The following is a 25,806-nucleotide window of genomic DNA, read 5'->3' on the forward strand; positions in this document are numbered from 1 at the left end:
CCCATACAGTTTTCCTTTTGATGCAGTATATGCCCCCTGAACTTAATTTTAAGTGCTGGATAAAAGATTTTATTTCCTTTTAATTTATCATTTGCTTCTTTATCGACTGCTGTCTTGCACGTTAAAGGTATCATCACAGAGAGGTACTCTGCTCCATATTTTGTATCTGCAATTCTCTATGAAAAAACCTGGAATAAAATCTACAGAGAGAAATGGAAATGAATAAACACCTGTTTTTTTGCTGCTTAATGCAAAATACAGAAGTTCAAACATACCTTTTCGACTAAGTTCAAACCCCCGATAGGGGTGTCCATTACTATGTTCATTATGGAAGAGAGTCCAGACACCCAAAACTGATAAATGGAAGCCCTTCCATGTACAATTGTTCCCATTGATTTGCGTGTATTCATATTTTCCCTCTGTAACTCTTCCATTATTGATGACGAAAATAGTGCTACAGCCATCATCATTTTTGCCATTGTACATAACAGTATTTAGCAACAGACATCGGTAACAGTGGTGTGAACTCGGCTTGGGTCTACTAGTTTTTGAGTAATAACTTGTAATAGCGTGACATCTAATGAGCAGACGCGAGGGTTTGCTATAGTAGTGGCAGGGCATCTAGGCTAGTCTAGGAGTAGATGGTATGGCTATGCTGGGGATTGTAGCAGGGGTAAATTTTTCCATTATATCAGTACTTTATGTCTTCACAAAACATTACATAAATTTACATTACACCGCATGTTAAAACCCAGAAGAGTGTTCATCATAGATTTTTTTTCTTTTATATCCTCTTTAACAATAGCTCATCCTTTTATATAAAGTTGTATGGATTACTTGCCACCATTGCTTTATATGAGCTACGGTACTTATAAATTACTTTCTATCCATTAATATAAGGATAAAAAGCCCAATAACAAAACTGCATACTATCCGACTTGCTTCTGTTGCTTAGATGAGTGCGCACAGACTTTTTTTTTTTTTTTTTTTTCTAGTACGGTACTTTTTTTGTGCCATTTTGTAGTGTTTTTGGTTTGGCTGCAGATAGGACATCCTGTTTTTATTGAACATTTGAAAGTGTAGTAGAAGTTATATTACCTGAAGCTTAAAATGTTCTCATTATAACCAATCATTTTTACTTTCAGGTTTTGATCACCTTGTATTGGCTTGGGAGGAAAGCCGAGAGACTGCCATATTATAATGGTCCACAACTTAACTTGAAGGCTTTTGAAGGATTGCTAGGGCAAACCCTGACTAAGGTGAGAAGGGCCTGTAGAAGCAGCTGTTACATAATTGGACACTTTGCTACCTGATAAGATATCATAAGTTCTAAATTATTTCTAAAACAACTCGGTGCTGTATATTACAAATTATTTCTTTAATATTTATTAGAAGTATAACTGGATGGCATAGTCTATGCCTCCAGCTGCCAAATGAGTTGTGAAATCCATTCCTCAGATATCTTGCTTGTCCTGTTATAAAAAAGCGCAGATGTCCTTGTCACCCTGCATACAGTGCATTTAGTTTCTGTATATCTGTTTCTGTATATCATTAAATTACAACAATGAGAATTTATTACTTGCCAATGCTAGGTGAGAAGGGAGCGGCTGTATCTGCTTCACCAGTGTCAAAGTCCAATTTGTCTTGACGTACTTTACATTCTTTTCATCATCTTAAATGTAGACCGCGCCTCAGGCTTTAGAACATACTTCACAAGTACGGTATTTCATGTTTTTCTGAAGCAGAGCAAAGTTCTTAAGTTTACTTCTTGTCTTTGGTCAAGGTTTTTCAGCAGAGATTGATTTGGAGATGTACATGTATAGAAAATAGCTGTAAAATGTGAGTTATTGATCTCGTCCACAGAAATGACAGTGCTCCTCAGATGTGCACATACTCTTCCAGCCAAATAAATAGTATTTTATGGTATTTTATAAAGCAAACAAAAGAAATAAAGAATGTTGGCAAACAGGAGATAATTATCCCCCCAGTGTTTAGCATTCCACAGCATTATTCCTGAAACATTCTTTTTTTGGAACAAAAAATTGGTTAAAAGGTTTCTCACCACTGCTTAGGACAATGGATCAGTTTGAGACTGGTCTGCTGTTCAGTTGTCTTTTCAGTAGCAGTGCTTAGTGAGCACAGCTTATATGTTGTAGGCCAGAGACAACATATTGCATGTGTTATGTGGCCTGTATGCAGCTCACTCATGTGCAAATTTCAAGGGAGTGGGCTTCAGATGCAATACCAAGCAAGACTGTTGCAGTACGACACTATTCTTGACAGTAGGCGAAGAGACTGCAGTGTTCATGTGATATCTGCAGCCCCAATCTCCTTCTGAACTTATAAATCTAGGACTGGCGACCCACTAAATAGAAGGGTTGCTACTTTCATTCCATGTAGGCTTCTGCTTCAGTATTAAGGCACCTGTACATTGGCAACAGTTCTTAGACAAACACTAGTTTGACTAATGGCTTTCTCTCATGCACCTAGCATATTCAAATGGATGTGTTGTTAAGGGTGGGGAGAGGCCACTGCTACACAACCTCTGGCTGCTAATTATTTCCAACTAGAACAAAGGGATCAAGCGTTGAAATAGAAGAACTAGATTTGCACATTATCTAGTTGGGAAGTCCCAATAAATTGTCATCATTGTTGTGGTGTTTATGGTACTGAGGTTGTGGGATTGGGGAGGGGTGCAGCCAGACACAGAGCAGTGATGAAGTGGTGAACATACACCGCTCATCTCCTAGAATAAAGAAAAAATTTCATTATATGACTGTAATGTGAGATAATATAGGATAAAAGGAAAGGTGAATATTTTTGTTCTGGTAATCTTAATGGAGTTGGTGAAAATACAGTGAAATTGTGTGGTTTGGAAAACATGTAGCAATGTAAACTGGAACTTCATGAGTTCTTTTGCAATTGTTACAATTATTTTGGACGAAAAGTAGATAACCCGTTGTTTTACAGATGTCCCTAGGCCACTATTTCCTGTGTACTTTGGCTAATAGTTAACCATTATATAATGTGATTTATTTCAATCTCACAAGTGTTTTGAAGTTTTAAGAAAACTCAGCAACATACAAGTGATATCTCTAAAAGGCTCATAGAAACTACCATATATTCCTTGATCGTATTGAAGATATATAAAATAAGAACCTCGGGTGTGGCAATTTAAGAATGTGAAATCCTGACTTATCTTTATTAACATCAAGTGTAAAGATTAAGAATCATGCGTATTATACATTACTATCACTTTTGTGCGAAGGGCAGTTTTTTCTCCCTGGTATATGAATTAAAATTGGTGCTGAACCATCCTGGTCCAAAGAAGACAACATAACTTTTAATCTCTTACTGATCTAGGCACACATTTGTGTATGATTCAAGTCTGTGAAATGATTTTATGCAGCATCATATTTTTTGTTTTGACTCTCATTGTACCACGTTTTCTTCTCGATTACTCTAAGAATACTTAGAAGGCCCTGTTTTTTTTCTGGTATATCCAGCCTGCAGTTTTTAAATGGCTTGTACTCTTCTTTTTGGAGCAGTTCCTTCTATTTCTAGGCTCTTTTAAAATGGCATGTACATTCCTAGTCTACTCTACAAATGATGTCTTTTAGTCTAAGGAACACATCTCCCACCTCTGCTTTACACTGGATCATCCAAGGATGAAATTGATGGCCTATCCTTATAACAGTAAAAAAAAATTAATTAACCGGCTTCTAATATTTGACTATATACTAATTTAAAGCATATTGTGACATTGTGGACTATTACAAATCCAACACCTGTCTGGTACAGCAGCTTTACATTTGTACAGCTTTACGGTCCCAGCTTGTTGATTTTTGAACAATCTGAGGTTTTTTCTGCCTTTAATGCTTCCATAGGTCATCAATATCAGTTTTGAAACTGCATTTTGAGTCCATAAAGGTCATTGCTGCTTTGCACCCTTTTAAGTTTCAGACTGATGTTGAGAATGCTCCACTTTAAGCAAATAATTGATATGGTTTGTGTAAGGAAAAGTACAATTTGTATCAATTCCTCGCCGTTTTCAAGATCTCTGCTTGCTGTCCTGCTATAGAAAGCTTCTATGTTTACTTCCAGTGGATAGAAGTCTGTCTATGGTCACATGGTATTAACCCTTGTGATACTAAAGGCTTGTGCACCATCAAGCAGAGATCTAGGATTCCACAAGGAATTGATACAGAAAATTTATTGGAAAATTGCATAACTATTCATTACACAAACAATATCAGTTTTTGCTGAAACAGGAACACCCCTTTAAATTCTGCCAATTGCCAAATGACGAAATTCTAATTAAAAAAAGAAGGTTAAACTCCTTATTCTTTTTTCATTTCATTACTGACACAACACAAAGGTTCTAGGTGTTTCCCTTTCAGCATGTTTCAGAGGTTGTCTTAAGTATCGCGTTCATAATACTTGGTTGAATGGACTGCGTGATGACTGATACATGGGACAGAGCATGGTTGCGATATGTGGACTCATGCCCTTGTTTTTCTACTCCCTTATTTTCTTCTGTTGTCAAATTCTAGGTATTAGAAGAATCCAGCAGCTTGAAGAGAAGCGGAAGAGATAGTGGTTGTGGCGACTTGTGGTATAGTGAGAAGGGAGAAAATCTGTATCCTGTTCATAAAAGAGACGATTCTTGGGACAGCTTGGACTCCTTTGGCTCCAGGTCATTTACAAGCTTTTGCTCAGACTCGACTCTTAAAGGAAGCAGTGAAGGTAAGGCGATCCTTTTTGCAACTTCTTTTAATTCATTTACATTTCACACAACATGTGTAAGGGGGTTTTCCATTGCTTTGTAAGGGCTCCAGTGACTGGCTGAATATTTGCTCTGTGGAAGCCTTTAGGAAGTGGAGCCGATTAGGGACCAGCATGATTGGACCGCTATCACTAGAAGATCCTCTTAAATTTCACATCAAGCATATGCCTTTTCAAAAAAACTAAACAAAATAATCCTACCACTGGTGTTTTCTGTAGATTATTACACCTTAACTGTAAAAGGCCAAGTGACATTTTTTTTAGATTTGCCTTTCTATGAAAGAAAACATAACTGTTAGTTAAAAGACAACAACGTGGTATTATTTTCGTTCAGAGCGATCATTAACTGAGGCGTTTTTGTGCTGCAGGATTGTCCCAGCTGGTTTTGAAGACACAATAACATTCCAGGTCTAAACAAGGAACTATGACAAATTTTACTAAATATAAAATATTTATAGCTATTCATAGAAAAGTATGTAAAACTATACATAGTTTTCAAAGTGGGCATGACTAAACCAATCCTATGGAAACATGTAAAGTTAAGATGGGCTGAAAGGGACTATTGTGTAGTGTCCTATTCTCAACGTATGCATCTTCTTCACCACTTGTGAATAACTTCAGTAGTGCAGATCAGCTTTTGTTTTTTGGAAATGTAAAACACACTTGACATTCCTCCTCGATTCTCAATGACTAACTTGTGAATGTGATGTGACACTGTGTGTCCGTGAACATCCCTCATCCATGTTAACACTGACATTTACCTGAATGAGGCAAAAGTAATGCAACTTCATTTATAGAATACAAGTGACCCATAGGTGTTACTTCTGATGAAATCCTTCATACATCTTGAAAAACATCTTTTAGCTAGATGAATCCGTATACTTCACAATATGTAGCTTTAGCTCTGTATACACAAACACAGAACTCTATATAGCTTTTGTATCCGTGTTTTTTTGTTGTATGCCACTAACGGCACATGTATAATTTTATTTATAGTTATGTTTTGTCATGTTTAAGAGCATTCTTCATATACACACATAACTGCAAGTAAAATATGGGTCAAAGTTGAAAATGAAACATTTATTTAATACAGGTAAAGATCTGGACCTACAAAAAAAAAAAGGGGGGGGTGAACTACACTGACACTACAACAAATGTTTCATCCAGCATCAGACTTTATCTTTACTCTATTGTAAATGTGTAAAATGCCCCAGTTTATTTATGTTGATAATACATAAATAGTATTATTGGAATGCAGGCGGTCCCCAACTTAAGAACACCCGACTTACAGACGACCCTTAGTTACAAACGGACCTCTGAATGTTGGTACCATAATTTACTATACTTTAGCCTTAGGCTACAATAACCAGCCATAATAGTTGTACAATGTGTCTGCAATTGAGCTTTATTGGTAATCCTGGTTCTTATGACAATCCAGCATATTTAAAATCCAATTGTCACTGAGACCAAAAATTTTTTTGCTGGGGTTACAATTATAAAATATACAGTTCCGACTTGCATACAAATTCAACTTAAGAACAAACCTACAGAACCTATCTTGTACGTAACCCGGGGACTGCCTGTATAATTATTTTCATCTGGTTATATTTTATAGCTTGGTAAGCATAAACATCTACTTGAGTAGAATCGTGTATCAATCTGGATCTTGTTGTAACACAACTTCTTACAATAATTGGCCATGCATTGTTTGGTAATGCATTCTGTAGAAATCCTATATCTGAGTTTCTCATGGTATTTTTTTGTTTTCAGGTGGAGAAAGTGACACAGAATCTGAACTTACCTACAAGATGCAGGATTCAGGGAAAAATGACATGTCTTACCGAAGGACTTCTGCAGTGGAACCCAAAGCAGCCTCTAACTTCAACCAGTTCCTCCCACCTAAAAACAAACAGATAGCTTACATACCCGCCCCTTTAAGAAAGAAACGGGTAGATAGAAATGAAGACAACAGGAGGAGCTGGGCCAGCCCTGTCTTTACAGAATCTGATGGAACATTTTCCAGGTAGGGGAGTAATGGTTTCCTGGAATCGTGGTGAAATTTAGAGGTTGCCCTGCAAGTTTTGTAAAATGAGGTTTTATTTAGAGGTCTACAGTGGGCCCTCAGTGGGCAGGTGATTTTTCATACAGTTGGATGCTATGTACTGATTTGGCAAACTGTGCAGCGCTGCATATTCTGTGTGCTCGCTATATAAATGAATTATTATTATGTATAAAGTTAAAAGCAGAAGGGTCCTGCTGTCTTTTTTTTAATTCCTTTTGGTGGATTGCTTACTATTACAGACACAAAGGAGCAAACCTGTGACAAGCAGGAATGTAGGCGGTCTATTGAGAGACACATTAATTATACTCTCATTTCCACCGACAACTTATGTGCATGTTTTACTGTTATTTTATTCAACTAGCACAGTATTCGCGGACTTGGGCTTATTCTCATCTCCAGTTTGAGACTTTTTCTTTCATCTCCTAACATTTTTTCAAGCAGTTCAGATTCTGAGGATGATGGGAGGTTACCAGATTTGGTGCTTGATGATTTAGCAAAAAGAAAATTTCACCTGAACAGTAAACCATCTGTTTCTGTGAACCCCTCTCTTTCTGTTCGACCTCAAATGGACGCTAAGAAACCTCTGAATATTTTAACAAACATTATTCCAGCAACATCTCAGGAGGGGGAGCACAGGTCAGAGGCATGGAGCTGCAGTGTTTTGATGCGTACCTTTTAATGTGTGTACATTTCTTATTGATTTTAGCATTCCCTTTTTATGGATTAACCATGCTGATTTGAGTGGTGTGAAGTGGTTTGTTTTTTGATAAGACAAACTAAAGAAATGCTACATGACTTGTTTTATTAAGGGCATGGTGAGAATTCTTCAGTTATTCACGGAAGGCTGGCTAATTTATTGGCCATTTTGTATGTTAGCCAAAATCAAGGACGAGAAGCGATGAAGTTAGATCAAGATGTGCTGAAGGATCGTGTCGATTATGCCACATTATCTTCAGATGAAGATGAAGAAACTTCTAGAGAACTTCCAAATATTATCAAGGATGATCTGTTTGCTAGGAAGGTCAACCTGCCTTCACCGGTGTTAAAGCTTTCTTCTTCTCAAAATACAGAACAATCTCAGAAAGTTTTGTGCACCAGGACTCGTTCTAAACCTTGGTACAATGAATTTCAGGGATTCAGGTTTGTTTTCTTCTCCTAAGTGTAAATGTGTATAAAAGGGGTTAATGCAGGTGACTAAATGCCCACCCAGTACAGTGGACAAATGTAAATGTTGCTGTATTCATGAATAAATTAATGACTGTTATATAATACAGTTAAAACAATTTACTCCAGAATCGCATGGAGACAACATTTGAGCCTTTTTGTTACCTTTTAAGAGTTAAGTTATGGGTTAATAAAGTGTTACTTTAGTTACTATATAAAAAATAACATTTATTTTCTTAGCCACTTGGCTAAGATGCTGTATTTTTCAAGGTTGGTAAAATACTAAATAGATTGGGGTTACATTTGTAGTGGCAGTCACTTGGAAAGCAGCAGTTACTCACAGTTGGAGAACACTTTTAATGTGTATTCTACAACTATAAAATGTGAGACAACAGAGTTTGGTAACTAAAAGTTATATTTTTTTACACAACCTAGGTGGATACTTCATTGTTTTCATTGAAAACACAGCAATGGGTTAAATTTATTACAATGACAGTGTTTATTCATTAGAAATTTGCCTATCACAAAGGAATATAATTGCAGAAAGTAAAAGTCCTTTCAGGCAGAGGTTTGTGGAGCTAATATCTTATTTCACCTTTTCTACAATGACTGTGCAGTAAAAGAGCTGGAGGGGACTGTCCATGGACATCTGATCTTGCCTCTGTATTGAAGCTGAAGGATGGTCTAGATTTGAAACCAGGAAGTGCTACAGAATTGGTCACATTGAGCAGCAAAGATGAAAAAAAGACAGTGGACCCATCCGACAAGCCAAGGTTACTATAGGCATGACCCGTGTGGCCCATAATTGTTGTGTTGTATTCCTTGTTTTCTGGAAGAATGCAAAAAGAATACCTTTTTCATGAAACATTTTTGCATGCAGTAGTTGGTGGTTTTTGTTTGATTTTTTTTTTTTTGTAAGTTGTTTGTTTTGGAGTGAAAAGTCAATGGTTACCTAAACCGTTTCTTTTTGCTTTCTTTTTTTTCTGATGTGTCAGTCAATTTTTAATACTCCAGACGCTCCAAAAAATAACTTCTGACTTGCTTTCTTCTGAGAACAAAGTGAAAATTGACCCTTCATCTGGTCCTAGACTTATTCATTCTCTTGATACCTCAAACATACAAAACAATCCATCAGTGGATCATGGCATATACACATTACCAGATCTTCAAAATGATGACTTGTTTGCACGTAAGACTGGGTCTTTTCACCTCAACCAAGTGGTCAACCTTGGTACACCATTGGCTCAGGTGCTGGAAATCGAGAAAGACATTGTCCTACAGTCTAAAGAAGAGGTGGACAAGCTCCCTGATTTGGTGAAGGATGACATGATTGTTCGAAGACCTGTCTCTGAACCAAAAGAAGTTCATGTATCTGGTGCCCCAGACCATTACACTGCAGTCCCCTTTCCCGATCCTTGGTCTCTTCCAGAAGATGTACAATCAAAATTTCTTTGTTTGGTAAAAAAGCCACCAGAGTCTAACAAGTCAGATAATCAAGGAAGAGTGCTCTGTCCTTCAGAAAAGTTGAAGAAAGATGATATGCTGACAAGAAAGGTTTATTTATCTCAATGTTTGAATGATGCAAAGCCACAGCATTTTGTGTCTGGTCCATGTACTGAAGAAGATCTTCAAAAGTGGGAGTCTATAAGGGAGGCCAGCAAAATAAGGCACAAAAAACGCCTTCTGGTGGAAAGGTTAGATTGTGATGGCTGCATGCAAGTGTGGAAAATGCATGAAATGTGCCGAAAATATAATTTATGGATTTGATCATCTTGCCTTGGTTTTCCTCAACCTGTATCTCTATAGTTATTACACAGCAACAACTATATTTGGAATATTTTGTAATTGTAAAGCTAGACACATTGAACGCCACTGACTTTGTGTGGCAGAAGAACTTTATTTCCTAGCGAAGGTTAACATTTCCATCTTAACCCTACCAATAATTTTTCAGGTTAGCTGCTATCCTTTGCAAGCAATAATTTGTCTAAAGGGACTTCCTTTGTTATATTAATTCATGAAAATTTCCCCTTGATGGCAATATACATTGTTGTGAGGATAAATGTAGTATAAAGGATGGTCAGAAAATGCTTATCTGCATTAAGTGAAGCCGACCTTCACAAACATGGCTCCTCTTCCAATCAAAAACTTTTTTATTAGATCGATTTTTTTTGTGGCATCCATATAAATTGTGTGTTGTGTGGTGTTTTTTTTTTTTTTTTTGCTGATATCTAATGGTAAAAAATGTGTGTATCTTTTTCTTTCTGGTTTCTCAGACTACGGGAAAAAATGAGTGTGCAGACTGGGTAAGTTTATGATGGGTTGTGCACTCTGCTTGGATATCTCTTGTACGTAGGTCTTGTATGGTTTGGTCATCTACTAATTTCCAGATATGAGGCAAACAACTAAGATTATGCAGGGCAATGCTTGTGACATGTGCATGCTGCTGCTTCCAAGAGCTGTGCATGAAAGCAATAATGGAATGCCCTCTCACAAGAGGCTTCCTGGCTTTGCTTACATGGCTGTTTGTTTTGGCTGTAGCAATGAATGTTGCTGTGAGGGCTAAAATAAATAGGAAGTAGAATGAGAAGTACGCTGTGTTCAGTTTGTCTACATTTTAACCAGGTTGAAGAGGTTCTATGAAGTGCCAACACTAGCTTAATTGGAACGTTGCTGTATGCACCTAGATTATATAAGTAGGAACCTTTTGGCCTAATATTCTTGTTTTCCATAGTCCTGCTATGTCCCAACTGAATGAAAATAATAGCTTATCAAAAAAGGACACTTGCTCTACATTTTAATCGCCTCCTTTTATGTTACTCTGGTTGACATACTGCAGTGGTCAACTGCAGCATTATAGCGATAATACAAACTTCTATTAGAAATAACATCTGGTTAGGAGAAGTGGGTATACATTGGGTAGACAGTCAGTATAAGTCCTTCTCACTTTTTCTAGAGCCCTGAACAGTGGGATTTAGTCACCCATTGGTATCAAATAATGATATATTTAGTATTGATGCTCCATCTTGTAATATGTTATACATACTGCTTCGCTAATATATAGTTTTTGTTATTGGGGGGGGGGGGGGGCTACACACTAGAAGCCCTACTTGATAGGATATGGTATATGGTTCTAACCAAACTACTATCTAAAAATAAATTAATAAATTTAATATATTATCCTTAAAAAAAAAGTTCATCAGTTTCTGCGTCAAAATAAATGTAACATACCATTGCTGCTTTATATGCAGTGAGAGAAGAGAGTGAATGAAAATCTTTAAACATTTCATCCAAGCGCAATACTTGATATTGATCGGGAGCTGCTGAAATAACATGGCACATCATTAATTGGTATTTGTCCTGGCAGCCGTTGATGGATGGTTGTGAAGTGCTTTGTGAAATCTGGAACAAGATCATCAATTTTACAATTGCATGTCCTCTATTCTGTGACTCCCCTTTGTCACATAAACAGTGAATTTTGAGATTTAGAAAAAATAATAATACTTGCTATTAAATAATAATAAAAAGTGTTAAAAGAAGTGTAAAAAACTTTAACTAGAAACCCACCACTGTGACTCTTCTCTTTTTGGAAAGTGTTACTACCTATCTCTACATTGCTAAAAATATTTCAAGCCAGTAAACACAAGCAGTGGTTTAGTCAAGGGTCCTTAAGTTATCTGCCGTTTAGATTGCCTCACTCATGTCCAGCTTCAGACATAATGGAAGGACTTTGGATTTTTTGGATTCTTTGTAGTGATAAATGTCTGACATTCCCAAATTGTCATCACAGCCAGGTCACCCAAATAATTCAACTTGGGAAACACTGTGTTCTGTGTGTTAGAATACTGCACAAGTTCTTTCTATAGGTTACAAGGCTAGTTAATTTTCATTTGGGGGTTTGTAAAACACCTCTCTATACTTTCTTATGTGAAAAGGAATCATTTTGGTCAGCCATACAGGGTTTAAGCTTGCTTCCTTTCTTTTGACATTACCTTTAAAGCACCCTTGAATGTCTGTCTGTCAACTTTTGCTTTTATGTTGCATGGAAAAAAAAATGTTGTTGGACTTGAATTGTCTTAACTGACTATGTTACTATTGATAGAAATAATTGTGGGAACTTTTGTAGTGTTAGCAAAACAGTTGTGTTTTTTTTTCTGTGTATTCTTTGTTATGCAAATGATATTATCATTTTGATTGAGATGGCAACAGAAACTCTCTAGTTATGAGAATGGCTGACAACAATATCAAGGATTTTTACAGCAATATTTTACATAGTAATGAGACAACAATGTGCAGACAAAATATGTGCCTATTAGAGCCACCCATAACACTGCCCATAGCTGGTAGTCTCACCTAATGGAGTGGCTTGATTTGTAAATATCTGAATATTTAACTTTTACAGGAGTAAATCGCTGGAAAATTGCAATGCAGAAGAACTTCAGAATATGCGCCAAATTCGTCTGGAAGAATTGCAAAAGGTCAAAAGCCAGATGCAGGAACAGGATCAGAAGTGGCAAGATGTATGTATAGTCAAATCCAGTGGTTCATTAATTGAGCTGAAGTATGGTTGTATTTGATATTTGAAAAGCTTTTATATGTATATAGCAATATGTCTCCCATAAAACAATATACGGCCACATTGATGTGGTTTTGCATCTCCTGGACTCCACTGATAGGTATATAACACTTTCTCCTTTCTTACACAAAATTTAATGAATGCATTATGCTATTTACGGTGGCTGGGGTTTCTTAGTTTATTAGTGCAGATCCTTCTGAAGTCAAGGGGCCACACTGTGACACTATTCAACTACATTGTCCACACTAGCAACCAACACTATAGAAACACCAAATAGCACCCTAGAAATGAAAAGTAACACCTTACAGCTCAAAAAGCCATCAGAAAAGCCAAATATAAAATAACTCTCCAGCAGCCCAAATAACACTCCAGAAATGCCAAACCTCTGATCAGACAATAAATTATACTACACACAACAGGATAAATAATAATAAAACAAACCCCAGATCCGACAACAATGTTACAGACCCCAGATGGAGCAATGAATAAAACGGATCCCAGACCAGTAAGGCCTCATTCACACGGACGTATACTCATAGCATACAGCCAGGTGCAGGATGGAGGACTCCTCACAACTTCTCTCTTCAATGAAAACAGTGACAATACTGTGTGCTCACTGCACTCTGTCCAGGTGCCAGAGGATAAATTGTGTGGCCACATCGCTGGCCCCCCCAGCAGTTGTATTCATGGGGCAGACTCTGGATTAGATCTAATATTTCTTTCTCCAGTTCAATTAATTATTAGTAACATAAAGCTCAGACCAGACCACACACCAGTGCCAGTACACTTCACTCACTTTTCCCAGCCTTATCTGAATAACATAAGTCAAGAAGACGAGCAGAAGAGTGTCATGTACTCCATGGGGGAGGTACTGATGGGACCTGACACTTCCACAGACATGGCGGCAGTGACAGCCTTTATATATTTCTCTCCAAAACTACACAAGGCGTCATAAGAACCACATAACTTATCCAACCAATATTCTAGTTATAGATTTATCATCCAGCCTAAGGCCTAATACATATCTGGGATCAGGGCGTTGAGGCGAATACCTACTGGGGTCTCCTTTTGCTTCTACCTTGGAAAAGGAGATATACAGAACCCTCAATGGAAGCATAATAATAAAGTAATACATAATAATGCAAAAACCTTAAATATATGTGGCCAAATATGTAGTTAATAATTTATAATAAAGACTCCATAGTAGACAAAAAATAGGACTTTAGTGATGGAGGTACTAGAATTTTGCAACTAGAATTTCTCAATTAGGCTTGTAATAGTTCACAACCCATATTTTTGTGTATGACTTTTTGGTCATTGCAGTGTTTGGTATGGTGAGAGAGATGTTGATATCTTGTCATTTATCAGTTTTTTATGCCTACAGTAAAATTCTAAGTTTTCTAAATGAAGTAAGATTATCTTTATGATGGCAAAGCCTACAAAAATCACTTCAAGCCTCCCTTTGCTTTGAAGTAAACATGCAGTCAGTTTTGCAGTTTGTTACTTATCAGGTGAATGAGGTTTTGTGCATATGGAAATTGAATTATTCTAGATGTTGTTCCACTTCCCATACCTTGCAAACATCTTTGTAAACATTTTCTCCATATGAGGTTAATGCAATAATTAAGTTTGTGTTAACATATTTTTCTTTTTTATAAGGATTTGGCAAAATGGAAAAATCGACGGAAAAGCTTCACATCAGATCTACAAAAGAAAAAAGATGAGCGAGAAGAACTTGAAAAGATTGCAAATGTAGGCCCTGAAAGGACATATAAGACTTTCAGAGAGATGCGTCAGGAAAGGTGAGACTGAGGATTGGTACCAGGGGTTGTCTTGGGTTACCAAAACACAGATTATATGGGGTATTTTACGGAAAATACCATGAATCGGAGAAACTGACAAAGCAACAAATTGTTATGAAATCTTTATGTTCTCTTGTTAACATGGTTTCCTTTGAAAAGCATTAACTCTCCCTTTCGGGCAGAAATGCTTTTATAACCCAGATATCTGATTAATAAGAATTTTTCTGCTCACTTATGTAACCTTTGTTCATGATATTTTTCCAGGGCAATGTTCATTCCTCAAAAAGATAAACTTCTTTTAATGTGCATATTCCAAGCTTGCTCTTTATGAATTGCTTTGTCCAAGGCTGTAAACTGCTGGCACTGAATGATGTCTATTTCCATATTGGCATAATGAAAGTGTGGACTTGCTAAGATTTGGAGAGGGTGACTGAAATGTCACATCTTTCATCCCTAAGGTGGAGGGATACAATGCTAAGAAATCTAAATGTGTTTCCCACTGGAAAGTTCTGGAATATGCAATTCCATTTCCTCTTATTTTATTGTTCAGTCTTCCCTGCTGAGAAAACATGGTTGCACTTAATCCATTAGAAACGATCATTCAATAACACATTTACAAGACTGTATTTTTATTTTAAGGGAGGACAGAGAAAATGAAAACCTTGACAATGGCTATCAAAGATCAGATCTCCGACGGATGTATTCATCAAATGACGACGTCTTTGGGGAGTCAAATATTCCATCCAAACCAGTTCTAGAAAAAAGTTATACTGTGGATGTGCCATACACTAGAACAACAGAGAATTCTCTATATACTACCCAAAATAAGATTTCTCAGAAGAAGAATGATGACAACCTTATTAATTTTGAAGATGATGAACCTGTTCTTAGTGTCCAGACAGAACCAAAGTCTCAGTCGAAGATTCAAAGTGAAACTACTTACACAGTGCATAATTCTCAGAAAGCTGAGAGCCCCGAGATTAAACCAGTAACCCTCATTGAAAAAGAATCTAATGTTGATCTCAATAAACCTTATACAAGTAAGAGCACTACAAGCTATTTAATAAAGAGCTATTCGACGCAAGGAAATTCTGTGCCCTCAGACTCCAGCAGTACACAGAGCCTGCCATTCTCCTCCAGTTCCCTGACTATAGAAAGCAAACCTGGTCGACTGTCAGCTTCATTACCAAGAGGATACCAAAAAACCGATGCCTCTAGGCTGTCATCAGTGATTACTCCAAGACCCTTTGGCACCCAGTCAAAGAGAATCTCTTCATTTACCAAGTCCTACACAGTAAGTGCATACACATGTGCTTTACATCACATGTATGGGATAAAATAGTTGCATACTTCCAAATGCAATATTTGCTGTTTTAATTCTTGATTCCACAACACATTTCAATGATGTTTTCAACAGTATGATTAATTTAAGCTTTTAAAGAGTTCTTCAGTTTCCACAAATTGTTATTGTTTGTATAATAAGAAAGTTATACGTTTTCCAATATACTTTTGGTATCAATTCCTCACAGTTTTCTAGATTCTATGCTTCTATGGAAATACTGTATATACTCAAGTATAAGCCGACCCGAGTATAAGTTGAGGTTCCTATTTTTACCACAAAAGCTGGGAAAACTTATTGACTCGAGTATAAGCTTAGGGTATAAGCATATGCAGCAACTACTCTTTAATAAAATGTCCAGTAGCAACCTCCCCTCATCAATAAAATGTCCTGCAGAGCCCCACCTTTTAAAAAGACAAAACCTACTCAAAGAAAACCAGATTTGCACAGAAACTTATTGCTGTTAAGCATAAGAAAAACTTTATTGAGTGCACACTGTGAGAAAGCTAGTTAATGCTGGAAAGGAGGTCTAAAAACAACAAGGAGGCATAGACAATAACAAGGTATTTCATAGGTAAATAAGGTAAATTTAAAGTGCCAGTATGGACAGTGGTAAGGTGAGAGTAATGGTGAATGGTAAAATCCTGTGTATCAATTACCTAGGCACCAGAGGTATACAGCCTCCAAGGTAGATGAACACCCCGGCGCGCGTTTCGTACTCTGCCTTCGGCAAGGGGCCGTCAAGGAGTAGGTTTTTTTATATTCAGTACCAGTTACAGGTCTTTTTGTAAATTTTCACCCAGAGGATTTTGGGACACCATTCTACCTCTGCTTCAATAGTTTTTTTTTTTTGGAGATTGTTACCTTTTAAAACGAAATGTCCAGCAGAGCCCCACCTTTAAAATGAATTGTCCAGCAGAGCCCCACCTTTCAAAAGAAATGTCCAGCAGGGCCCCACCTTTCAAAAGAAATGTCCAGCAGGGCCCCACCTTTTAAAAAGAAATGTCCAGCAGGGCCCCACCTTTTAAAAAGAAATGTCCAGCAGGGCCCCACCTTTTAAAAAGAAATGTCCAGCAGGGCCCCACCTTTTAAAAAGAAATGTCCAGCAGGGCCCCACCTTTTAAAAAGAAATGTCCAGCAGGGCCCCACCTTTTAAAAAGAAATGTCCAGCAGGGCCCCACCTTCTAAAAAGAAATGTCCAGCAGGGCCCCACCTTTATAGAAATATCCAGCACTGCCCCTTTCATTATAAAATAATAAACTTGATGCTCCCTCTTCTTCCCGGCTCGTCTTCTGAGCTCAGCTCCGGCTTCTCGGCAGTGTAGTCAGATGCCCATCTATGCTCTGCCCACACACACTATGACGCAGCGTGTTGCCGCCTGATGACATCACGCCTGATGACATCACGTGCATGCGGGAAGAGAGTCGGAAGATGCAGGGAGAAAATGAGCAGGGAGAAAGTTGGACGCCGTAGGTGAGCGCAGCAGGAGAGTACTAATTTTATTTTGTATATACTGGAGTATAAGCTGAGTGGGTCTTGTTCAGCACAAAAATTGTGCTGTGAAAGCTGCTTATGCTTGAGTATATACGATAATAATCTTTATATAGCGCAGCGCTTTGCACATCATGGGGGACATATACAAATATAATATTACATTACAGAGGACAAACGGTCATATGGAACAATAGGTGTGAGGGCCCGCCTCGCAAGAGCTTACAGACTATGAGGATCAAAGGGGGGGGCACAAGAGGTATAAGAGCTTATATGGAAAGCTTCTATGTTTACTTCTTGTCTATATAAATCTGTTCATGGTCATGTGATGTCACACAGGTGCACTTCTCATTATATTACACAGCTCTCATTACACTCTGCGGTATAGCCAAGTATACACCTGAGTGACATCACCAGGGCCACCACTAGGAATTTTGGGGCCCTTGACTGGAAGATTTTTGTGGCCCCCTCTCCCCACCAGTTCACAGCAGATGTCCCCTTTATACTGACCTTTCGGCTTCTTCTCCCCGGCCCTGCTGCTCAGTCTTCTCCTTGCGGCTCCATCTTCTGCTCTCCCGGCCCAGGCGCATAACTAAGACACGCTGGTGTTGCAGCAGCGGGATGTCATAGTGTAAGGCCCCGCGCAACGCACACAATATGTCACGCCGCTGCGACACTGCCACGACATACTTTGCTGCTCTTCCGGCCCGGGCACATGACAGAGCCGCGGGACCCGGGAAGAATAAGCCGTAAAGTGAGTATAGATTTTTTTTTTTTTTTTTCCCTCATATAAGGGCCAGTTATGGAGGGTTTAGTGGGTACTTTCCTTTTGAGAGGAAAACAGGTGGGCCCTTGAACACAGTCCCACTAGATCCCTTCATGATGGCGGCCCTGGACGTCACATGACCAGATGTTATCCACTGGAAGGAAGAAGATTGGTCTAGATTTGTCCAGAAGAGATTTTAGTGTGCATGTTCATTTAGGAATGTTGGGGGGCCAAAGTATTTTGCCAAGTAGAAAAGGAAAAATGTTTTTTCTTTTCTTAAGTCATATTTTAACTATTGTAAACAGGCTTCAAAAGTAATTCACTTTTAACTTTCATAGACTTTACAATTCACAGAGGGAACTTTCCTTATTGGCCTACGGTCAAATGATGGTAATACTGATGCTTTTCAGATTGAATCACTTATACTTTGCAAATAATCTACTCCTCAAGGATGCTTAACACTTACCTATTATTAATCTGTTTGTAGTGCTTTGTGTTACTTTAGGAGTGACTTTAATGTTCTGATGTTCTCTAGGTGGATGATGCACCGAAGTACAATGGGTCAGCAACTGAGTCTCATTACAAGTCTGATTTGGAGAAACCTAGCAGCACTTTTCATAGTGAGGATGAGGCTGACAACATAAGAGAAGAGAAGAACAACTTTGGAAGAAGTTTTTCTCCTAAACCCTTAGATGCTCAAATGGAAAAGAGTTCAGTTCTTCAGTCTTCTGCGTTTTCCAGCAACCTGGTAATGCACCAATGTTGCCTGTTACTTCTAGTTTCTTACGAGGGGGTGTGTGTGACACCATCAATCTGTATGAGATCTGTCTGTGGACGCAGTGTATGAAAACAAATGAGGCATATTGGACTGACATCTGAAGGTCTCGGTGCTGGTGCCTCCTTTTGTGTTACTTCAATGCATGTGTGTACCATACCTTTACCTGCTCATAGTACTGAAAGTTCTGACCAAGGAGAGTGTGTGTTTGTTTTTTTTAATGCGCCCACGGAGAGAACTCGTACAAGGCGATTTGGGACGCTAAACCAATGGTCAGTAAAGACACGTAAATAGTTTCATGTTCCAGATTTTCCTGACAGGTTTCCTTTTAAATTTCTCATTTTACTATAACCCTGGAGCTAAGAGTATTACACTTTAGTCAGAAGTCCTTGGCTAAAACGGGCATCCCAGTATCCCCCCCACTTGCATATTGACTGCTAAGGCTACATTCACACGACTGTATGATTTCTCCAGTCCCGTATTTACGGGCCGTATATACGTGACGTTTTTCATCCGTATGCAGCATGTATGTAACCCGTATTTTATACGTCCCCATAGACTTCTAGGGCATACGGAACTGAAATACGGGAGAAAATAGGACATGCTCTATATTTTTATACGGCTAGTATACGGTACGGTACGGAACGGATTTAACAACGGCAATATAAATGGTCAGACGTATTGTCCATTGAAATGAATGTGGCCGTATGTAATCCGTAAAAAAACGGTACGGTACGGTACGGATACGGCCATTTTCATACGTCCGTGTGAATGTAGTCTGAGCTTAACACACATGATTTGATAACATGATTGGGCCAGAGAAAAAAATATTCCTGCTTTTTAAATGTGGAGCAGGGCATACTAAAGTGTGAAAAGAGTTGGAGTTAGTGGAGGTGGTGAAACGTTTCTCTTTAAACACTGATGCTAGGAATTTCTGAAATAGTTCTTCAACATTGGGATTCATTTCTTAGCTGGTGAGTTATGAAATAGGATTCAAGAGACAAAATTGTGTTTATGTCTCTGGGATGCTTTCAGAGCCCTGATTCACTGATGGTATTTGGTATCTACTGCTGTAGGGTAAATACACATTGAATGTTTCATATCTACAATACCAGTGAGGAAGTTTTTAAACAAAGCAGCAGGGGGTAGAAGGAATTCAGTGGCAAACTGAACAATGTGTATTGTGAGCACCTCATGCATTCAGCATGACAGAGGATAATTGGAGAGTATAATGTGTACAACCTGCCTGGATAGACTTTCCTCTCTACAGAGGTCAGAGACACAGGATACTCAGGTTGTACTTTTTTTTTTTCCAGGACCAGTACAGCGACATGAGAATCAGCATTAACCAGAAGCCTGGAACCAGCCAAGACTTTGGGTTTCAAACAAATTGGAACAGCGCAGGGGTCTTTATAACCTCCATTGATACAGGTAGAGTAACTATTCTCTGTATCAGGTTTTAATCTGTTTTAATCCGTGGTTGAACAGCAATAATTAACTATTAACAAAAGTCAAGAGTGTTTTTTTTTTTTTTCTTTGCCAATTGCGTGTTTTGTAGTTTTCGCTCTGTATTTTCCTAAAAAAAAGTTTTTTTCCTTTTCTGTGTCTTACTATACAAATGTAATATGTTTCACAAATTTTAGACTTGTTTTCCCTTCTTTGTTCTAGTTTTAATTTATATTAACATAACAATGCTAATAGAGAGTTTATAAATGGTTTGCAGGAAGCCCAGCTGAATTTTCCCAGCTGCAAGTGGATGATGAAATTCTATCTGTTAACGGCATCAAGGTTTCATCTATGGACTATAATCAGTGGAGAGGAGCCATGGACAGTGCTCTGGAAACCGGAAACCTTGTAATAGATGTCAGGCGATATGGCAAGAACGGTAAGTTTCACCTGTAATGTCATTATTGCTATTCAGTTTAACAGCTCTTGGCAATACTAACTGGAGAATTTTGCCAGATTTCAAAGATATAAGTTTTCTGATATTTAGTGAATGGAAAGCCCGAATTTTACAAATATTTAGTTACACATATTGTATGTATCAGCAAATTTCTTCCACTTTTAACTATGATAAATAACTATTGGAAACTGGCAGAACTGGTGAACTGGAGACTTCTTTCATAAAACTAAATGTGTGTATACTGGTAGTAGGGAAAAAAGCCTAACGTAACTGATAACATTGTTTCCTTACGTATGGCTGACTATGCTCTGACTAGACATGGGTATTATGAACAAGCCTGCTATTTATGTCTAAAGTCTACACTGTTTATGCTTTTCATACATTTTATAGTTTCCCATTTTTATGAAAAAAATTTAGTGATAGCTGGAAAACTTTGGTACCTTGAGTTCACAATTGTGTTCTAAAGAGAGAAGAGCAACAAACAATATTCAAAATTCTCATACTGCAGGTTACATTGCAACAAACTTTGCATAAATCAGTTGAACAAGTGAATATAAGAAACATTTTTAATATGTCTCTTTTGGCCTCTAATACTGCATTTCAGTATGAAATCTCTGCTCAATTCTTTCTTGCTAGAAAGCTGGACAGAAGCTCATACAGATTACAAATTGCGTAGACACTCTAGGGTGGAGGGCTTGGTGAGCAGGAGGTGCAAGCTCTCCACCCACCAGACTGGGTTTGTAAATTTACAAAGATTTCAGAGAAATTACAAGATGTCTGGACATATAGGGGAAGATTTATCAATCTGTTCATGATAGACTGCTGTTGTAATTTCCATCACGAAGACAGTTTTTAGACACTTTCAGGTCTAGTTTGATAATAGGGGTGTGACCTTTAAGGGGGCGGGGTACAGCCTTGTAGAGACTAGTCAGTGCACCAAAAGTTCAGCAAATACACTATTTTCTGGTGTAAACTAAACCAATTAATGAGTTGCAGAGTATGAGTAGCTAATCCTAAATTTCGGCATATTTATTATCCAGCATCAGACTTTTTTTTTTTTTTTTTTTTAAATCCCCTGCAGTATAACTCTGCAGGCTCTTACTCTGAAACACCTTTAATGAATCTGCCATAAGCAAAAACAGTGTTACTCCTCCTGATTTCTGCAGTTTGTGAAAATGTTAGACATTAGACTTCCAATACTCACCATGCTGTATTAAAGTAAAATGCTTATCCGTTTTTAAAAAAAATATATATTTTATATACTTTTTGTAACCATGTAACTTAAAGGCACCTTAACTGTAGCACTATTACAGTATAAGCTACATTTATAAAATGTGGAATATGGTAGAGTATGATAGAAGGTACCTAGGTACTGCGCATGTCTACCATAAAAACTTAGAACTTACACAAGACATGACTGGGTATTGGGGGCGGAAGTTTAGAATTTAGTGGTGGGAGCACCTTATTACAATTTGTCTGGTTTGAGCTGCAAATCTAAGCTGAGTGGGTCTTAAATACTAAATTCCTATCCTACATCTAAGGTGTTGTAGTCAACTGAACCAGGGTCAGGACAGAATATTTAACCATATTATGATCTTAGAATGTGAAATAAAACTATGGTTGTAGTGCCTTTAGGTTTAAGTAACGTACAGTATTTACTATGTTGTGTTGCATGTTTAACTGCATGTCTGGGAAGGTGGTCCTTTTTTGCGGAGATCTAACCCTCTGTGACACCGCTTTTGCTGCTTGCTTCATCACTTTGTGTCTTTTATGTTTGTGTTTTCACTAACTTTCATACTTTGTATCGCTGCAATGATTACTTACCAATCAGACTGGGGCACAGACCCACCTTCCCTGCCATACAAAAGCCATAAAACTCTCAATCTGACCAGTATGGATAACAACCTTGTAGGTTCTCCTGAGAGTAAAAGGATTGATGCAAGCTCTAGAGGCAGTAGTCCCTCCAAATCTCCAAGCACTTCACTGCGCAGCAGCCCACCGGACACCGGAAATGTAAGTGATATGTTAGCAGGTTTTATGTCCCTGCTCTGGATTGTATACATTGTTTGTGCTGTCTGCAAAGTATCAATGGTGTAATCTATAATAGTGCTTTACAGATCATGAGGTACATACATAAAGAGTAATAAATAACATGTTCAAAGTAAAGAATGGGAATGGGGCCCTTCTAGCAAGAGTTTACAATCTATGTATATGTCAATTGTTGTAATCCAAGTCTCAAAGTAAATATATTAATGTATGAAGGTCATGGTGCAGTGTGGACATGTCTTTACCTCAACATATCTGCCCAAAGGGTCCTCACTTTAATATGTTATTTTATACCTGTGTGACTAACCCATTGGTAATGTGTAACACTTGTTTAGGATACATTTGATTTCCAGGCAAACACGTTATCATACAGCTATATGTACTATAGAAGATGTATCTTTACATATCTTTACTTACATAGCACTATCATATTCTATAGCACTTTACAGATCGTAGGGTACATATACAAACATAAGATATTAAAGAGTAATAACTTAGTTATAGGAAACAGTAGGAGTGAGGGCCCTCCTTGCAACAGCTTGCAGTCTATGAGGACGAAGTGCTTGCACAATGATTAATAAGGGTTAAAATACATAATACTGCTGCATGAACCGGTCACCATATTTTCAGAATCCAGTGTGCCTGCAGCATAACCTGTGCTGAGGAATAACATGGACATGAGGGATAGACATGGGTGGTTAGTGTACAGGGAACGAAAGGGAGTATTATAGGTCTGAAAATATGGGTTTTAGAACATGTTTCAAGATTTGCTAGTTGTGCTTAGTCTGATAGTACAGAGTGGGAGATTTTGGAGAATTGATGCAGCTCAGGGTAAGTCCTGGAGACATGAGGTTTGGATTGAATCACTTTCCGGTCAAAGAGCAGCAATGAGGAGAGCTGTATGGAAGAAGGAGCGGGATCACTCTGTCAATGCTCAATAATCACTCATTGTTAACCATTAAAAAATTATAGTCCAGCATTGGGTATTAATTTTTCATTTAAATATTTTTTTTACTATTAACATTCATTTAAATACTCTTGAATAACTGTGAATGCTTTTTCTGCGCTTACTTTTGTTAGCTGCAGTGAGAGACACAAATCATAATGCCACTCACTTCATTGCAACCCAGTATGGGATGTGTACAACGTATCTCCTGTAATAAACCTTGAGGTAACATATAGACTGAAAACCTCTTCTTAAAATGTGCCGTTCATGTCATCCATTCATGTGACAAAATGGCCCTCCAGAACCCCTTTCCTCAGGCCACATACATGCACAACAGAGGTGTATCATCTGTTACAGAAAATGCAGCAAGATTCCAATATTCTGTATTTCTATGCACCGTTTAACAAGTATATAAGTCATTGTATTGTTTTATAGGTTAAAGGGATTAAGCAAGTTAATGGAATGAAAGAAGTGGATGCTAAGCAGAAAGGTAATTGCACTATATTCAGACATGTTTATGTATGTAGCACTGAAGTTAATTACCTTACATAAAAGGGTCTGCATCAAGTAAGACAAGGACATCTACCATCAGTTTTACGGATGGTGGATAAGTCCTAGTAAGATGTTCACTGCCTCTATTCCAATGTCTGAATGGGGGAGTTGATAAATTAAAAGATGAGCGCTCTGATGATGTAGCTGGAACGCCCCAGACTAATTAGCATAAATTTAAGAACTCTGTATTGTTGCAAGCACAGTGCATAGAGCTATAATAAAAGCTTTGAGGAGCGAGTTTCTCAGTAACGACGTAATAGGGCAAGTCTACCATCTGTAAAACTGATGGTAGACGTCCTTTAATATTTGTCCAGTTTTCAAACACATTGGACAAGTAATAGTTTATTTTTTTTCCCTTGCTTGTTGTTGAATGGATGACATTCATTTACACATCACAAGTTCTTGTCCTGTGATTTCACAGAGGGCTTAATTTTCTACAATGTTCCTTCAACTGAAGGAAAGGGCATTTTTTTCCACACATTGACATAGTCTTTACATCCAGTGCCTCAGTCATAGTTTCCATGAAAGTTCCTTGGATCAGTTCTTGGGACTGTCTTGAGAAAAAAAAAAACCATTCTTTCACCTGTTTTTTTTCTTCAGGTAAGCATTGTTTGTGTGTGCATCAAGTTTAAATATCTCATGAGTACACTGTACAGATGGCAGCACTATGTGAAGCGTCACCAGACAGATCACCTTCCACGGTGTTAGACTTCAGACTTGATATCACGCTGGCTTCTAGGTTACAGCATTGTATTGTGTTTGTCTCTGTTTCATCCTGAATGTTCAATATATGACAAAGCGTTTATAGTTACCGGTATATAACAATATTGTTTGCAATATTTCTGTATTTTTGCATGATTTTGCATGTTCTTGCCATAAGAATATTGCCTAACAATATTGAAATTTTTAAAACTTGGTTGTCGCTAAATGAAGGTTCACTTTGGAGTCTCTATGGTCTCCGTTATTTTATTTCTCAAAATTTACAAAAAACAAGTCCCTGCCCAGAATCTCTTTTGTTGAAGCTTCATTTTAAAATCCAATTACTAATGCATTCAAAAACTGTTTTAACACAATCAAAAATCGGCACATTTAAAACTTAACTCTTTCTTATAAAATCATCATTGTAATTCATTGTCATGATCATTGTCATTGTAAGATGCCAGTGCAAAAATATTCAAATTACTCCTCCACAAGCCATATCTACTGTTAGAAAATTGAGAACACTATTACCAGTGGTGCTTGGCTAGTCCGGTGATCAGGTACAGAGTGCGGCACCGGTCAGGGAGCCTTTAAAGGACAGGAATGCTTACTACTCGCCTCCCTTTTCCGTCCCCATTTGCTGTAACCTTAGCTCTTTTGCTAAGTAATTTAATTATCACCCCCCCCTCTTGGCCCGACTGGCACGCTTGCAAAGTGTTCAGAGAGCCAGTGACATCACTACGCGCGATCATAGTATTTTCTGTCTACATTCTTTTTTTTGCAATTCTCTCACTCACAAGGGGCAGCAAAGGGAATGCTATGATCGTGCAAAGCGGGGGGTATGCATGATTTACCTGGCAGCAGAGCCCAGAGGTGCTCTGCATGGGATGGGGAGATGAGTAG

General features: G+C 38.0%; 1 protein-coding gene across 12 annotated transcripts in view; it reads left to right on the forward strand.

The window, feature by feature from the left end:
* Window positions 1-25,806, forward strand: part of LMO7 (LIM domain 7) — a 110,424-nt gene that overhangs the window by 66,671 nt on the left and 17,947 nt on the right. For 5 of the 12 annotated variants that reach the window (XM_072135355.1, XM_072135357.1, XM_072135353.1 and 2 more), the window contains exons 7-22: window positions 1,146-1,259; window positions 4,554-4,746; window positions 6,556-6,808; window positions 7,289-7,483; window positions 7,724-7,987; window positions 8,629-8,784; window positions 9,007-9,705; window positions 10,285-10,314; window positions 12,411-12,528; window positions 14,244-14,386; window positions 15,026-15,680; window positions 18,518-18,730; window positions 20,074-20,188; window positions 20,481-20,642; window positions 22,492-22,673; window positions 24,088-24,142. In XM_072135355.1, the coding sequence (XP_071991456.1) occupies window positions 1,146-1,259; window positions 4,554-4,746; window positions 6,556-6,808; window positions 7,289-7,483; window positions 7,724-7,987; window positions 8,629-8,784; window positions 9,007-9,705; window positions 10,285-10,314; window positions 12,411-12,528; window positions 14,244-14,386; window positions 15,026-15,680; window positions 18,518-18,730; window positions 20,074-20,188; window positions 20,481-20,642; window positions 22,492-22,673; window positions 24,088-24,142 (3,547 nt within the window). The remainder of the gene's footprint in view (window positions 1-1,145; window positions 1,260-4,553; window positions 4,747-6,555; window positions 6,809-7,288; window positions 7,484-7,723; window positions 7,988-8,628; window positions 8,785-9,006; window positions 9,706-10,284; window positions 10,315-12,410; window positions 12,529-14,243; window positions 14,387-15,025; window positions 15,681-18,517; window positions 18,731-20,073; window positions 20,189-20,480; window positions 20,643-22,491; window positions 22,674-24,087; window positions 24,143-25,806) is intronic. The other 7 variants (XM_072135362.1, XM_072135356.1, XM_072135359.1 and 4 more) reach the window with 5 other exon arrangements.

Source organism: Engystomops pustulosus, chromosome 2 (assembly GCF_040894005.1).
Source record: "Engystomops pustulosus chromosome 2, aEngPut4.maternal, whole genome shotgun sequence".
NCBI classification, from domain to species: Eukaryota; Metazoa; Chordata; class Amphibia; order Anura; family Leptodactylidae; genus Engystomops; species Engystomops pustulosus.